At 42.8% G+C, this 15,122-nt stretch overlaps 1 protein-coding gene across 1 annotated transcript; it reads left to right on the top strand.

Moving 5' to 3' along the window:
• The first annotated feature begins 755 nt into the window (after positions 1–755).
• Positions 756–9,293, top strand: HRG (histidine rich glycoprotein). Its single transcript, XM_019958399.2, has 7 exons — positions 756–1,028; positions 2,750–2,866; positions 3,641–3,731; positions 5,156–5,322; positions 6,282–6,362; positions 7,070–7,171; positions 8,391–9,293. Exons 1-7 carry the CDS (start codon positions 837–839, stop codon positions 9,219–9,221), a joined length of 1,581 nt encoding a protein of 526 aa, XP_019813958.2. The 5' UTR covers positions 756–836; the 3' UTR covers positions 9,222–9,293.
• Positions 9,294–15,122: the final 5,829 nt, after the last annotated feature.

Below are 15,122 nucleotides of genomic sequence, written 5' to 3'. Positions count from 1 at the left end.
TTTCAATTCAAGCAGTTGTTAATCTGAAAAGAGAGGGGATTCCCAGGTGGTGTTAGTGGTAAAGAATCTGCTTGCCAATGCAGGAGATGCAAGAGAGAGATGTGGATTTGATCACTGGGTGGGGAAGATCCCCTGGAGAAGGAAATGGGAACCCACTCCAGTATTCTTGCCTAGAGAATCCCACGGACAGGGGAGCCTGGCAGGCTATAGTCCGTGGGATCACAAAGAGTCCGACATGACTGAAGTGACTTAGCATGCACAGGGGTTCAAGACCAGGAGCAACAGTCAAGAGTAGCCTTGGACCTAGGTCCTGTTTCCTCTTCAACCATTACATACAACAGTATCTTTAAGCTGTTTTGCAGATACTGATATCCCCTTCAGGTGGGAGAAGTTAACAATTAATGATGGTATGCTGCCTCCAAACACACAGACCCCAGACCTGTCAGGCCTGAAGGTTGATAATGCTGACTCCTACTTACCACACCTCAAACCCATTAGAAGAATGACCACAAGCTGATCACACCGTCTCTGAACAATTACTATAAAACATCTCACTGTCTTCCCCACATTGGGACACGTGGTTTTGAGGGCATTAGCCTCAAAACGAGGAATGTTTATAAACATGGCATGTTTCAACTTTCTGTCCCCAGGACCCACTAATCATTTACAGAATGTTGACAGATATTTGAACGAGGGGTCAAGGTGAACATCCCCAGTTACATAACAAAAATGTATAAAATCTTGCTTAATCAGTTGTGTGTGCGTTTTAGAAAATTTGTATAAACTTCTCTGCCGTGGTATCCCAGAGCAAGGGATGCTTTTCACATTTTAACAAAATGAAGGTACTCACTGCAGCACTGCTGTCCATCCTTCTGATCACACAGCAGTGTTCTTGTGCTGTGAATCCCACAGGCTGCGATGCCGTTGAGCCTGTGGCTGTGAGAGCTCTGGACCTGATCAATAAAGGACGGTGGGATGGCTACCTTTTCCAGTTGCTGCGGGTCGCTGATGCCCACTTGGACAAAGTGGTGAGGAGCCTCCCACGGCAGAGCTGAGTGGGGAGGTGATGGACCAGGGCCAAAGGAGATGCTAGCTCCTAAGCCTGCCACTTTGCACCGTGGATTGGCTTTGGTCAGGGTTGTTGGTTTCATTTCTGGGCTGCTCTGTGCTGTATTGTGTTCAGTCATGTCTGACTCTTTGCAACCCCATGGACTGTAGCTCACCAGGCCCCTCTGTCCATGGACTTCCCAAGCAAGAATACTGGAGTGGGTTGCCATTTCCTCCTCCAGGGGATCTTCACCACCCAGGGATCGAACCCGTGTCTGTTGTGTCTTCTGTATTGGCAGGCAGATTCTTTACCACTGTGCTACCTGGGAAGCCCTCAGAGCTGCTCTAACTGTTCTCTTATGCTTTGAATTAGTATTTGTTACTAGTATGTCCTGGACTTCCCAGGTGGCACTGATGGTAAAGAACCCTCGTGCCAATGCAGGAGACATAGGAGGCGTGGGTTTGATCTCTGGGTCGGGAAGATCCCCTGGAGGAGGGCTTGTCAACCCACTCCAGTGTTCTTGCCTGGAAAATCCCATGGATAGAGGAACCTGTTGGGCTACAGTCCATGTGATCGCAAAGAGTTGGACATGACTGAAGCCACTAAGCACAGTCATTATGTCCTTGATCAGCCTCTAAATACTTATAAGTACTTATGCAGAGCCCAATCAATGGTTAAGTGCTATAAGAGAAAGATTATAATAAACTATGGGCTTTGTTCTAAAGGAAATAATCATCAGCTCACACACACACATAGGTGAACTGGGTAAGATGGAATATACTCAGGTGACTAAGTGAGTGGAATAAATGCTGGAGGGGTCGAATAGAAGATCAATTATGATGGATGGGAGAAGGGTTCATTTGCATCCTGAAGAATGAGCAGGATTTGAATAGCAAAATGGCTTGGATGATGGCCTTCTAGGAGAATTCCTGGTATACCACCTCCTTTGTGTGTAGGGAATCTGGAGGGAAGGTATGCAGAAACAGAGCAAAGGCAGAGGGGTTCCAGAGGTTCTCTGTGGGTTTTGGAACAGCCATCATCTTGGAAGAGAGACATTCCTTAAGCCAAAGACTAAGGCAATAAATAATGGCATCTCTGATTAGACAAAGGAGGTAGAGGGACAGAGCTAGTTTGTAAGTGAAGAGAGTGAATTGAGCTTTGGGCAAGTTGAAATCAAGACCAGAAATCTGGGATTCCCCTGATGGTCCAGTGGTTAGGACTCCAAGTTTCCACTGTAAGGGGAACAGGTTTGATCCCTGGTCAGGGAACGAGGATCCCACAAGTTGCCAAAGGAAAAAAAAAAAAAAAAGAGTCAATCTATTAAAAAAAGACAAGAAGCCCAAGTTCAGGAATAGAACTGGATGAGAGGACACAAATGTGCATATAGAATGGAGGCCATAATATGGCTGTCATCACTTATATTCTAGTCTTGTACCTTCAATACTTCCACCCAAACCAACACTGCCTTTTCGTGATTGTTCTTTAAAATTCATGGCAGAAGAAATATTATGACCAGTTGAAAACTTGCTGATGCTTTTTATCAAATAAACAGATCAAATGATATAAAGGTAGGGCACCTGCAATGACTTGAAGAGGAGTAGAATGACAGGAATTCCCTTTAAGAAATAAAGAGCTTATTTTTATTGGGAAACTCTGGATTTCCACATACTACCCAGCCATCGCTTTCTTGGAATTCCGCAGGAATCCATAGCTGTCTACTATTTAGTCTTGGATGTGAAAGAATCTGACTGTCCAGTCCTGTCCAGGAAGCACTGGGACGACTGTGAGCTGGATGTTTCTCGTCGTCCGTCTGAAACAGTAAGTAAACTGGGTACTATTCCTCTCCTCTTAGCATTCCTGACTTCTATCAATAGATAGAAAGAAGCAGAAATATCTTGCCCAGGGTGGTTGCACACCTGAGCTTACACAGTAAAACAATAAGAGCAAAACTTTTGCCTCTTGGCTTATAAGGACTATGTTGACTTCAAGTAATATTTTCTTGAGAGCCATACTGGGAAACCAGTTCAAGAAAAGTCAGTGGGGCTTATGGTCTCATATCAGAGCATGACCACCTGTGAGACCTTGGGCAAATCACCTAATGTCTAAGAACCTCTGAACCTGTAACTGTGAATACTGGTTTCCCTAACAGAAATGGCCAAAGGGATTAGTTGCAGTCACCATAAGGAATTGAGTCTTGTCCTGCACATTGCACATGGGTTCTCAGAGTCCAGGTTCTCTGCCACAGAGGAAGATGCAAAGATAAATGAGTAAAGATATAAGATTTCAGTTCCAGAAAATAAGATGACTACATATCCAACAGTTTTAGCTTTTTTTTTCCTTGAAAATGTTTGGGATATGGCCATGATCTCTTTCAACACTTTCTCTGTGGTTCTCATGAGGGTTTTGGATGCTTGTAGCATATCCAGCTTACAGAACTATGCTAAGAAAATACATGTTTTTGAGAGAGGGTTTGGTGAGAGGAAGCACAATAATTTCAGATGGATAGTAGGAGCATGCTGCCTCACGTTTTTTTTCCCTCGGGTCAACCTAAGGAAAGAAGTAGGCAATAACATAAACCTCTCTTTCTTACAGGTGATTGGACAATGTAAGGTAATCGCTATAACACTTTTGGCTGGGCCTGAGGATCTTAGAGTGAATGACTTTAACTGCACCACAAGTTCTGGTATGATTGTCTGTTAAAATGCTAATTAATTCTAGGTTCATACAAAATTCAATCAAACGATATTCATCATAGATGTCTATGAAGTATGTATCAGAAATGGTTCCTGCCCTTGTGGATACAATTATTAATTGCTCTCTTGAGAAGAGAAGAGAGATTTTTCCCTGTTACTGGCACATCTTCTTTTATAGAAATTCAACATCTAAAAACAGAAATTCACAAGAGGCTGTATGACATCATGGAGAAAGCGATGGCACCCCACTCCAGTACTCTTGCCTGGAAAATCCCATGGGCGGAGGAGCTGGTAGGCTGCAGTCCATAGGGTCTCTAAGAGTCGGACACGACTGAGCGACTTCACTTTCACTTCTCACTTTCATGCATTGGAGAAGGAAATGGCAACCCACTCCAGTGTTCTTGCCTGGAGAATCCCAGGGACGGGGGAGCCTGGTGGGCTGCCGTCTGTGGGGTTGCACAGAGTCGGACACAACTGAAGCGACTTAGCAGCAGCAGCAATATGACATCATTGTAGAGAACATAGGCTCTGGGGTCCAATTTGAGTTTGAACCCCAACCTCAACACTTATTAGTTGTATGGTTTTAAGGGCAAGTTACTTCTTCAAGCTTTCCTCCATTGCAAAATGAGGATAACAATAATATTATCCCTTCAGGTTCTTCCCAGAATTAAATGGATAGCCTGTGTAGTACACTTTGCAAAGTACTTAGCGTTCAAGTATTGACTTCAACGACTGAAAGTTACATATGCTCACAAAGCAGTTATACGTATATTAACTTGTTTAATCTCACAAGGCTATGAAGTAAAGATTACAATACTTTCAATTTTAGATATAAAAATAAACCTCAAGGAGATTCAATGACCTAGCCTGGGGAACAGAGCCAAAGTGTGGCAAAGACATGACCCTAATCCACTGGTGCTGACTCTAAATTACACACCTTTTAAATTCACCTTTTCAGAAAGAATTATCACAGAATTTCTTTTAAAATAATTAATCTTAACATGGTTCAATATATAAAAATTCTACAGTCAAGCAACTCCCACACAAAGTTGCCATAAAGAAAGATTGAGCTGCATCTTCTCTTCTCTGGGCAAAATTTTGTGTTAACGATGCCTCTCTCCTTGGCAGAGACAGGGAAGAGTTCATTAAAATATTAGCACTTTATGAGTGATGGGTTGTCAAGAATACGGGTCACAACAGAGACTTGAGCGTTAGAAGGATCTGGGTTTAAGTTGAGCTCTGCCACTGATTGACTGACTTGATCTTGAACAAGTTACCTCTCCAACCCTCAATTTCCATCTGTAAAATGGAAGCTATTGTTATTCTTGCCATTATGCTTACATGTATCAAATCCCAACATTGACATTACTGTTTCCAACTCAGTAACCACAAAACTGCCACTTTCTTTCTCCAGTCTCTTCGGCACTGACCAATACTATAGACAGCCCAGTGCTCTTCGATTTCTTTGAGGATACTGAGCTGTACAGAAAACAAGCTGAAAAAGCCCTGGAGAAGTACCAAAGGGAGAACAGTGACTTTGCTCCTTTCAGAGTGGACAAAGTGAAGAGGGCTATGAGAGCGGTGAGTCTCCTCTAGCGTTTAGCTAGCACCAAGGGCCCAGAGTCCAGCGCAGCCGGTGTGAGCTTGGCAGCCCTGGGCCTCTTTGCTGCTCTCACTCGACCTTTTAATTTGAGGCCTTTTAAATTGAGCCTCCCTTCTTCAGTTCTTTGGCTTTTGGAGTTGTGGGTATATGTGTGTGAATATTGAACAGAGAAAAGGAAAAACCCAAACAAGGAAGAGGGAAAGACAAAAGAGAATAATAAAACTTATGTGAGTCATTAAAATCATCTGGTCCTAATCTCCTGTATTATGATGGAAAACAGAGACTCAGAGCACCCACCTCACCACTCCTAGTGGTGTGGCTGGAGTGAGAGAGTTCTGCCTCCCAGTCCAAGGACCTCAGTGCTTCCCACCCAAGCTAGCCTTGCGCAGCAGCTAGTTGATGTCGGTCATGCATTTTGTAAATGCAGTTAAATAGATTATGGTGCCTGCAAACAATGGAATGAATATGCTGCAATTACTAAAAACAACATTTTGAATGTTTATGCACTGGAAAGAGTTTCAAGATATATTGCTAATGGAAAAAGTAGGTTACAGAACAATATTTAAGACTACGATCCCATTTATGTTAAATTATTAGATGTATGTGTATATGTGCAACATATTTAGGAAAAGGCTTGAAGGAAAAATCCATCAAGTGGATGATAGTGGTACCTCTGAGAATGGGAGGCACAAAGGTTGATTTTTCACACTACCCTTAATTATGTCTGTATTAGTTGAAACTTTCAATGAAATAGTAATCACCTTATCACTCATGTGATAAATTTTTTAAAGGCAGAGACCATCAGAAAAATAGTGCATATTGGAGATTTTGAATCCTCATAGTACTTTATAGTATGTTGAAAAGTAAGCATCTACAGCTTTTTTTTTTTTTTTAACTTTTTATATTCTTAAAACTGCTTGGATCCAATTTGTTCTAGAGAGGAGGGGAAGGTACCAGTTACTTCCTGGACTTCTCTGTGAGGAACTGTTCCAGTCACCACTTTCCCAGACACTCTCATGTGAGTATAATCAGTGTCTGCAAAGTGCTAGGTAACATTCAGAAACCACTTACTATGTGCCAGGCATCCTTCTAACTGCTTTACATATGTTACCTTATTAATTCACTGCTGCCCTACCAAGTAGATACTATTTTTATTCCTGATTTACAGATGGGGAAACTAAGGCACAGAGCAGTTAAGTGAATCACGAGAGTATCACATATATTATAAAATTATACATGTTATTTACCTACACTTAGCACTGGATTTTTTTTTTTTTTTACCCATTAGGATTAAACTAAAACAAATAACTAGGTGGTGTTAAGAACTGACACCCAAGGGTGCTGCCACTCATGTCACCTCATTTACACCTCACAGTGACTCCATTTGACAAAGAGGTAACTGAGGTTCAGCAAAGGGTCCTGCCTGATGTTCACAACCGAGCTGAGGTTAGAATCCAGTCTTCCTGATGCTCAAGCAAAGGGCTTGTTCCCCTAGTTACTTACCCTTTGATACTCAGGTATCTGCATGAAGATCTCCTTATTTTCTGGTGTATCTTACCCTCCTCAGGACATGACTTAATGACTAAACAACAACCCTGATTTTTCGAAAGCCTCTTTTCCTTTCCCACATGTCTGGGAGTTCACAACAAAGCTGGATACCTTCCTACCACCTGCACAGACACATTCAAAAACACACACCCTAACAGGTTTATCGCTTCTTTACAGATCTTTGGATTCTGCAGAGCAGATTTGTTCTATGATGTAGAAGCCTCTGACTTGGAAACCCCAAAAGACATTGTCACAAACTGTGAAGTCTTCAACCTTAAGGTGGGTTGCTTAAGTAGCCTTTGTCATGATCAGTGCTAAAATAGGTGATATTTTCACACACACAGCATATATTGTTCTTATGGTTGTTGGTGTGTATTGTGTGTGTGTGTGTGTGTAAGAGGGACAGACAGAGAGAGACAGAAGAAGGAGAAAGAGAGATGGTGGATGAGGGAGTAGGGATGACAAGGAGGAGAAATACAGAGAGAACAGGGAAAGTACAATTGGGACAGTACAAATTGCTGATATGACACAAAAAATATGGATTTTTTCCCCCCAAGAATTGAGAAGGGTAAGATTTGCTGGAAAAGTAAAATCATGATTAATTCAACCAACCTCTAATGAATTGAAAGTGGCTCTTGTAGTCAGGACTCCAGTGCTGACACTTAATTTCAATATTAGGCATAGAACCTAAAAAAAATGCTAAAATCTACTATATAAAGGTGTATGAAATAGGACTCAAAACAGTATTTTACATATGTCCTAGAAAGTTTTTATTCGATACCAAGATATTCTTCACAGTGTTTTTTATATCAGAAAAAAAAAACAAAAAACCTGAGCATAATCCAGTGCCCATGTACCAGCACCACCCCAAGTAGAGGGGGCAGCCTTGTCACCATGAACATGGCTCCACAGATTTCTTAAAAATTAAAATCTGAACAAGGAGAAGTACACAGAGATAAGTGATCATCCTTTAGGAGTAGGAGATGTTTGTACCAAAAACCTCGACTCTTGTTGAGAATATAAATTATAAGGCACTAATTTTCCAAAGGTTGATCTATAGATAAGGATCATTTTATAGTATAATTTCATCAGTTTATATTGAGATGGGAAGAATAATAATGAGTGTTTTCACAATATAATGTTTATTTCATCTAAAGGACTACCCTTTACTCTGAGATTAAGTTTCTGACTCTGACAAGAGTCAGAAAATAACAAAAATATTAAAATAATCAAATGTTATTTGATTATTAAAATAAAATATTTATATTGTGAAATAATGATGGTAATAAATGATAGTTTTGTTTGTATTTTGATTTTGTTTCTTTGTATTTTGAATGTGAGTTGGCTAGATAAGAATTTGAGAAATCCTTTTTTGATATCCTACTTTTAAAAAAGCTGTGGAATCTAAAATCTAGATGCCATTGACATAAATTAAATTAAACATCTAGCTTCTTTTTGTGTTACATGATGATATCCACTCTTCTGTTTCCACCATCAGGAACATAGAAACTTCAGTGCTGTGCAACATCATTTAGGCCGTCCCTTCCACTCTGGCGAGCATGAGCATTCTCCTGCTGGAAGGCCTCCATTTAAGCCCAGTGGATCTAAAGATCATGGTCATCCCCATGAGTCATATAACTTTAGATGCCCACCTCCTCTAGAACACAAAAATCACTCAGACAGTCCACCATTTCAAGCAAGGGCTCCTCTACCATTTCCCCCTCCAGGGTTAAGATGTCCTCACCCTCCCTTTGGCACCAAGGGGAACCATAGGCCCCCTCATGACCATAGTTCTGATGAGCACCACCCCCATGGACATCATCCCCATGGACACCACCCCCATGGACACCACCCCCATGGACACCATCCCCATGGACACCACCCCCATGGACACCATCCCCATGGACACCACCCCCATGGACATCACCCCCATGGACATCATCCTCATGGACATCATCCCCATGACAATGATTTCTATGACCATGGACCCTGTGACCCACCACCACATAGGCAAGATCCCCAAGACCACCATCGCCAAGGCCGTGACCCACCACCTAGGCACTCCAAAGAAAGAGGTCCAGGTAAAGGACACTTTCGCTTCCACTGGAGACCAACTGGATATATTCACCGACTTCCTTCACTAAAGAAAGGTGAAGTTCTCCCTCTTCCAGAAGCCAATTTTCCCAGCTTCTCATTGCCAAACCACAATAATCCCCTACAGCCAGAGATTCAGGCCTTCCCCCAGTCAGCCTCTGAATCATGTCCCGGGACATTCAACATTAAGTTTCTACATATATCAAAGTTTTTTGCATATACATTACCAAAATAAAGTCTGATTTCCTTGATGGGGAAAAATGAGTCATGTTCTGAATGAGAACCATAAATAAAATGTGACCAGTAACATATGCAAAATTGCAAGTTATTATAACCTGACTTTCATACTCAGGATAGGGCAAAATGTGGGTAGGAGAGGAAATGACATAAGAATAGACAGACAAAAGGAAAGGAGAGGAAAGATATCAGTGCTACAGACTGGAAGTTAAGTCCATCATTGGTTACTATATCACTTGAAGCAAATCTCTGATCCTCAAAATTTCTTTCTTTCTTGGATTAAACTCCTTTAATTCTGGCACCTTTCCTTTGCTGGTACTTATGCTGAGGTTGGACCTACCAAGAAGGAGTTTACTATCACTAAAAGGATTACTCTTATAAAAGTGACCCAAATTCTCTTCCACTTGTTATCCAGTCCCCTAAATTTCCTTTTGGGAAAACAAATTCTCAATTCAATTATTAAGGAAACAAAGCTCATGCTATAAATTGTTTAAAAAAAAAAAAAAAAAGGCTGCAAGCATGAATCATAACCATAAATTCAAGTGCACAAAAAATACCACTTTATTTTTGGAACAAATTAATTTCTATTTTAAGTGCCATCCTTACTGAGTTAATGGGAAATTTAACCTCAGGCCTTCTTGGACTTTCTGCTACTCCCCACACAAAGCAGTCCTAGGGTTTTACTCTCATAGTGCCAAGGTGTTTGTGTGGTAGGCATGAGAAGGAGGTCTGATTCTTCACCACTGGCCCACCAGGTCCCCCTGCTGAGGAATGCTTACTACTTTGTTCACATGATTCTTTAGGCCTCGTTTACCTAATTTTTTTTATATCAAACTGGCATTACAGGAGTCTCTAAGACAGTTAATGGAATGACTGCCAAGTGGTCATTCCATATGGTCATATAGTCTCTCCCTGAGATCCTGCTGCCTCCAGGCTACGTTTCTAGAAAGCAGGACCGAGATGCCCACTGCTGTCCTTTTCCTATCTTCTCCCCAGAGTAGTCTCAGATAAGAGCCTCTTTTCACTTTATTTTCACTGCCATAAGCCTCCTTTTTCACACTCAAATCTTTCTTTTCCCTTCTTCCCACATCAAGTCTCAAGTATTTTGTTTTTGTTGTTTAGCCGCTAAGTTGTGCCTGACTCTTTGCGACCCCATGGACTGTAACCCTCCAGGTTCCTCTGTCCATGGAATCCTCTGTCCATGGAATTCTCTGAGAATACTGGAGTGGGTTTCCATTTCCTTTTCCAGGGAATCTTCCCAACCCAGGGATTGAACCCACCTCTCCAACACTGAAGGTGGCTTCTTTACTGCTGAACCACCAGGGAAAATATCAAGTGTTCAGACACAGGCTAAAATCAGAAGGAGATAGTGAAGGACAGAGAAGCCTGACATGCTGCTTGGCGTTGCAAAGAGTGGGACATGACTTAGAGACTGAACGACAACAAGATTTCAGATTCTCTCCACCTGACTTAATGAACAGTTTCAGGTGTGTGGGTTTGGCAGAAGGAGGTAGATTCTAATGGTGAGGCTGGGGGACGGAGCGGGGTCGGGGGTAGGGGGTGGGGGGTGGTGGTCAGGGGCAGGGAAAAAAGCTAAGGGTGAAAGAGACCAAGTTCTTAAGCTGGGAAGAAAGAGAAATGCACAAAGATAGAGAAGGTGAAACTGGAAGGGTAAGGAGGTCACTGAAGACGCACAGTCCAAGAGCTGGAATGGAATACAGGCTGATTATGGTAGTATTTCAAGTGAAGACTCAAAGGCAGTGTTGTCGAATGACTTCCCTGGTGGTGCAGTGGCTGAGACTCCACATTCCTAATGCAGGAGATCCGTGTTCAATCCCTGGTCAGGGAACTAGAGATCACGTGCCACAACTAAGAGTTTGCATGCTGCAGCTACAGATCCTACATATGGCAAAGAAGACAGAAAGTCCTGCATGCCACATCTAAGACCCCATGAGTCAAACAAATAAATAAAAATAAATGTTAAAGAGCAAAAGCAACCGTCTCCCCGCACCCCCCACCCCCACCCCCGCCTAGAGTGTTTTTGAACCTAACTTTGTGTGCCTGACATACTGTGAGGCCAAAAAAAGAGTTTGGATCAAAGAAAGGTTTATTAGCTGAAGAGGCACCAACATGGATGATGGGAGAGCTAGACTTGTGTCAAATTCAATTTATCTTGCTGACTGAGTGGGGCACAAGGTTCTGAAAGGCACAAAAGGTAAAGGAGAGGGGATCTTTGTGATTTCAGGATGTCTCAGTTGCAGATTCCCTGGCACTGTCCTGTGACTAGATGTGTTCTCGGTGATTGTGATTAATCTATGGGTTCCTGCAAAGCAAATCAGTTAATCAGTGTCTTGTGATCCCTCAACTCCTCTCTAGGAGAGAGTAATAGCAATGGATGAGGCATTTTATTATTTCTCAGGGCCTTTGTGATGGGTCAGGAGTTTCAGTTCTTAATTGACTCCCCCCACTGCCCCACTCCACCCCGCCAGTGTCATATATTTTAAGCCCTCTTGGAACCAGTTGGTTAAAGCCACAGGGCAATTTGGGGTCATAAAGCAAGGTATCAGTTTAAAATAAAAGTCATGGTTTAAGATTATATTGGGCTTGCTTTTCCTTTGTTTTTGTATTACCTCACTTCCCTAGTTAGTAATCGTATGAATCTGCTCTTTGGAACTCAGCGAAGGTTTAGGAGACTTTTTACAAACAAGAGGCAGGCAGAGGGCACAGGGTGGGGTTCTGTCCCAGGAAGGCCCTGAAGGGTCCAGTTTCAGCAGGACTTGCCTGTATATACAGGTGCCTGCTTGCATGCACACTCGGTCGCTTCAGTCGTGTCCGACTCTTTGTAACCCCATGGACTGTAGCCCGCCAGGCTCCTCTGTCCGTAGGATTCTCCAGGCAAGAATACTGGAGTGGGTTGCCATGGCCTCCTCCAGGGAAATCTTCCCAACCCAGGGATTGAACCTATGTCTCCTATATCTCCTGCATTGCAGGTGGGTTCTTTACCCACTGAGCCACCTGGGAAACCCATATAGTTACATACATAACCAATAAGAAAGAGTGTGACTTTGAAGGTGGTTAATCTGGTTCTAATCCCAGCCCCACAATTTACTAATTATAGCAAAAGTTAAACATTCACATACTTTTTAGCTATCATGTAACAAAAAGCATCTAGAAAAGAAGCAATCAATGGTATATTGTCCAAACCTCTAGCACAATGTAAAATCCCTAAAGTAGGAATCCTTTCTTACCCCTTTTTTCACCTGTATCAACTGTTTGCATATTATGAATGCATTTAATTGAAATGAATTGAGAGGATTCAATACTGTGTTTTCCAGGAAACTGTTTTAATAATTCAAGCAATGTTTGTGAAAGGACTTAATAAATTATAAAATCCTGCTCAAATGCTTCTGAGAGTTATTAAGCTATGTTTTATTTTGGCGGGGTGGGGGGGGGGTGGGTCTTCCTGGATTTCACCTTTCTCCACTCTCTAATTAAGCTGCCAGCACTGTGTCCATGCCTTCATGGAGAAATATGATTCTGCAGGGCTGGCATTCAGTGGGGTGTCCCATTAATTGTCTGTCACTGGTGACTCTTCTGATGAGTTGTATCTGGTCTGCTTGGTCAGTGTTTGCATGATACTCGTTATTAAACACTAGTACTGATTACTAGTATCATCACTGTGGCTTCAGGAAATGAAGCCTAGCTGTATTTCAAGGAGAAAAGGAAAATGGGCATCCATGATTACTATTTTTTAGAGAAGAAAGGTGAGGCCCAAAGAAGTTTAATTACTTTTTTAGGATCTTACAGTAAGTAAATTGTGGGGCTGGGATTACAACCCAGATCGACCTCCTCCAAAGTCACATCCTTTGCTGTTTATTTCCTGTCGATGGCACAGTGGTAAAGAATCTGCCTGTAATGCAGGAGACTAGATGCAGGAGACATGGGTTCAGTCCGTGGGTGGGGAAAATCACCTGAGGAGGAAATGGCAATCCACTCCAGTATTCTTGCCTGGGGAATCTCATAGACAGAGGATCCTGTCAGGTTACAGTCCATGGTGTTGCAAGAGTGGACACAACTGTGTGACTGAACGCACAAATATGCACATACACTGCCAAGTCCTGTGTTGTTTTTTTTTTTTTTTTGTCAGTTTTATTAAGAAATAATTGGCACACTGCTGCTAAGTCACTCCAGTCGTGTCCGACTCTGTGCGACCCCCTAGACGGCAGCCCACCAGGCTCCCCCATCCCTGGGATTCTCCAGGCAAGAACACTGGAGTGGGTTGCCATTTCCTTCTCCAATGCATCAAAGTGAAACGTGAAAGTGAAGTCGCTCAGTCGTAGCCAACTGTTAGCCACCCCATGGACTGCAGCCTACCAGGCTCCTTCGTCCATGGGATTTTCCAGGCAAGAGTACTGGAGTGGGGTGCCATCGCCTTCTCTGAATTGACACACATCACTGTATAAATTTTAGCTGTATAGCATGATGATTTGATTTACATAACTGTGAAATAATCATCACAATAGGTTTAGTTAACATCCATCATCTCATGTGTTTTTGATTTTAGTTGCTAAGTCATATCTGACCATTTGTAACCCCACGGATTGTAGCCCACCAGCTTCTTCTGTTCATGAGATTTCCCAGGTGAGAACACTAGAGTGAGTTGCCATTTCCTTCCCCAGGGGATCTCCCCAACCCAGGGATCAAACCCACGTCTCCTTCTTTATCACTCCTTCTCAGCCAAGGAATTCACCCGTCTCTTTCACCTTAGCTTTTTTCCCTACACACCACACCACACACACACCATCACCACACACCTGAAACCACTTCCATAAGTCATGGATTCTTAACCATCCTCCTCTAAATGTATTTATAATTTGTAAGAACTAATTAGCAGGCGCTGTGCATGGACAGAGGAGCCTGGTAGGTTGCAGTCCATGGGGTGCTAATAGTTGGACACGACTGAGCGACTTCACTTTCACTTTTCACTTTCATGCATTGGAGAAGGAAATGGCAACCCACTCCAGTGTTCTTGTCTGGAGAATCCCAGGAACGAGGGAGCCTGCTGGGCTGCCGTCTATGGGGTCGCACAGAGTCGGACACGACTGAAGCGACTTAGCAGCAGCAGCAGCAGTGCATGTATTATATTAACATTCACTTCTTTAAAAAAAAAAAAAGTGAAGATAGTATTCTACATTTTACAGAGGAGGAAACTGAAGCTCAGAAAGGTTATATGACCCTGACTTGCTCAGGATCACAGAGCAATGAAGGAGCAGAGCTAGACTGGACTCAAGTTCGGGTGACAATCAAGTCTCATGTTCCTGCCACTCTGAGGCAAGGCCACCATTCAGTCCACACTGACTCCTCTTTTCCAAGGACTCTTGGGGAGACTGATTTGCTGAGCTAGAGGCCGTATCAACGACAAAGAAGTCAAACATCTTTTTTGTGGGGGAGGGGGATAAGACTTGAGGGTAAACATCTTCTAGGGACGAGCCCTCATCTTTAGCCTACTCTTAAACCACCCTTCCCCAAATAGTTGATCTTTCTCAGACAGGTGGCTGAGACTTGGCAGTGAAGGACCCCACAGCCACCAAACCAGAAGCAAGGACTGGGGATGCAGGCCTTCACCCAACTCATCTCTTCTTATGGTTCTCCTCTGTCTCCACCCTTGAGGAGCATTTTCCTTTCTAGAACTAATGCAAGTGAGTGGAGAGAGAGCCTGGCTTGACCACAGACCACAGAAAGGATGTCCATGTTTTATTTTTAGTTGCACCAATATCCTGATGTGGGACCCCCCCAGCACCCACTATGTCTCTGTGCATGGGTTCTCCAGGCCTGCAATATGACTGCTGGCAGCTTGCTTCTCTGCAGCTAGTTATCCTGCAGAGAAATTTTACTGAAA

The sequence above is a fragment of the Bos indicus genome, chromosome 1, assembly GCF_029378745.1.
Source record: "Bos indicus isolate NIAB-ARS_2022 breed Sahiwal x Tharparkar chromosome 1, NIAB-ARS_B.indTharparkar_mat_pri_1.0, whole genome shotgun sequence".
NCBI lineage: Eukaryota > Metazoa > Chordata > Mammalia > Artiodactyla > Bovidae > Bos > Bos indicus.
Note: the sequence above shows the minus strand (reverse complement) of the source record. Positions and strands in the feature narration are given on the sequence as shown.

Excerpts from the sequence above, each read along its gene's own strand:
- HRG (XM_019958399.2), top strand. The coding sequence starts at position 837 with ATGAAGGTACTCACTGCAGCACTGCTGTCCATCCTTCTGATCACACAG. Across the intron at positions 6,363-7,069 it reads ACTTTCCCAGACACTCTCAT|ATCTTTGGATTCTGCAGAGC; the intron begins GTGAGTATAATC and ends GCTTCTTTACAG. Across the intron at positions 7,172-8,390 it reads GTGAAGTCTTCAACCTTAAG|GAACATAGAAACTTCAGTGC; the intron begins GTGGGTTGCTTA and ends TTCCACCATCAG.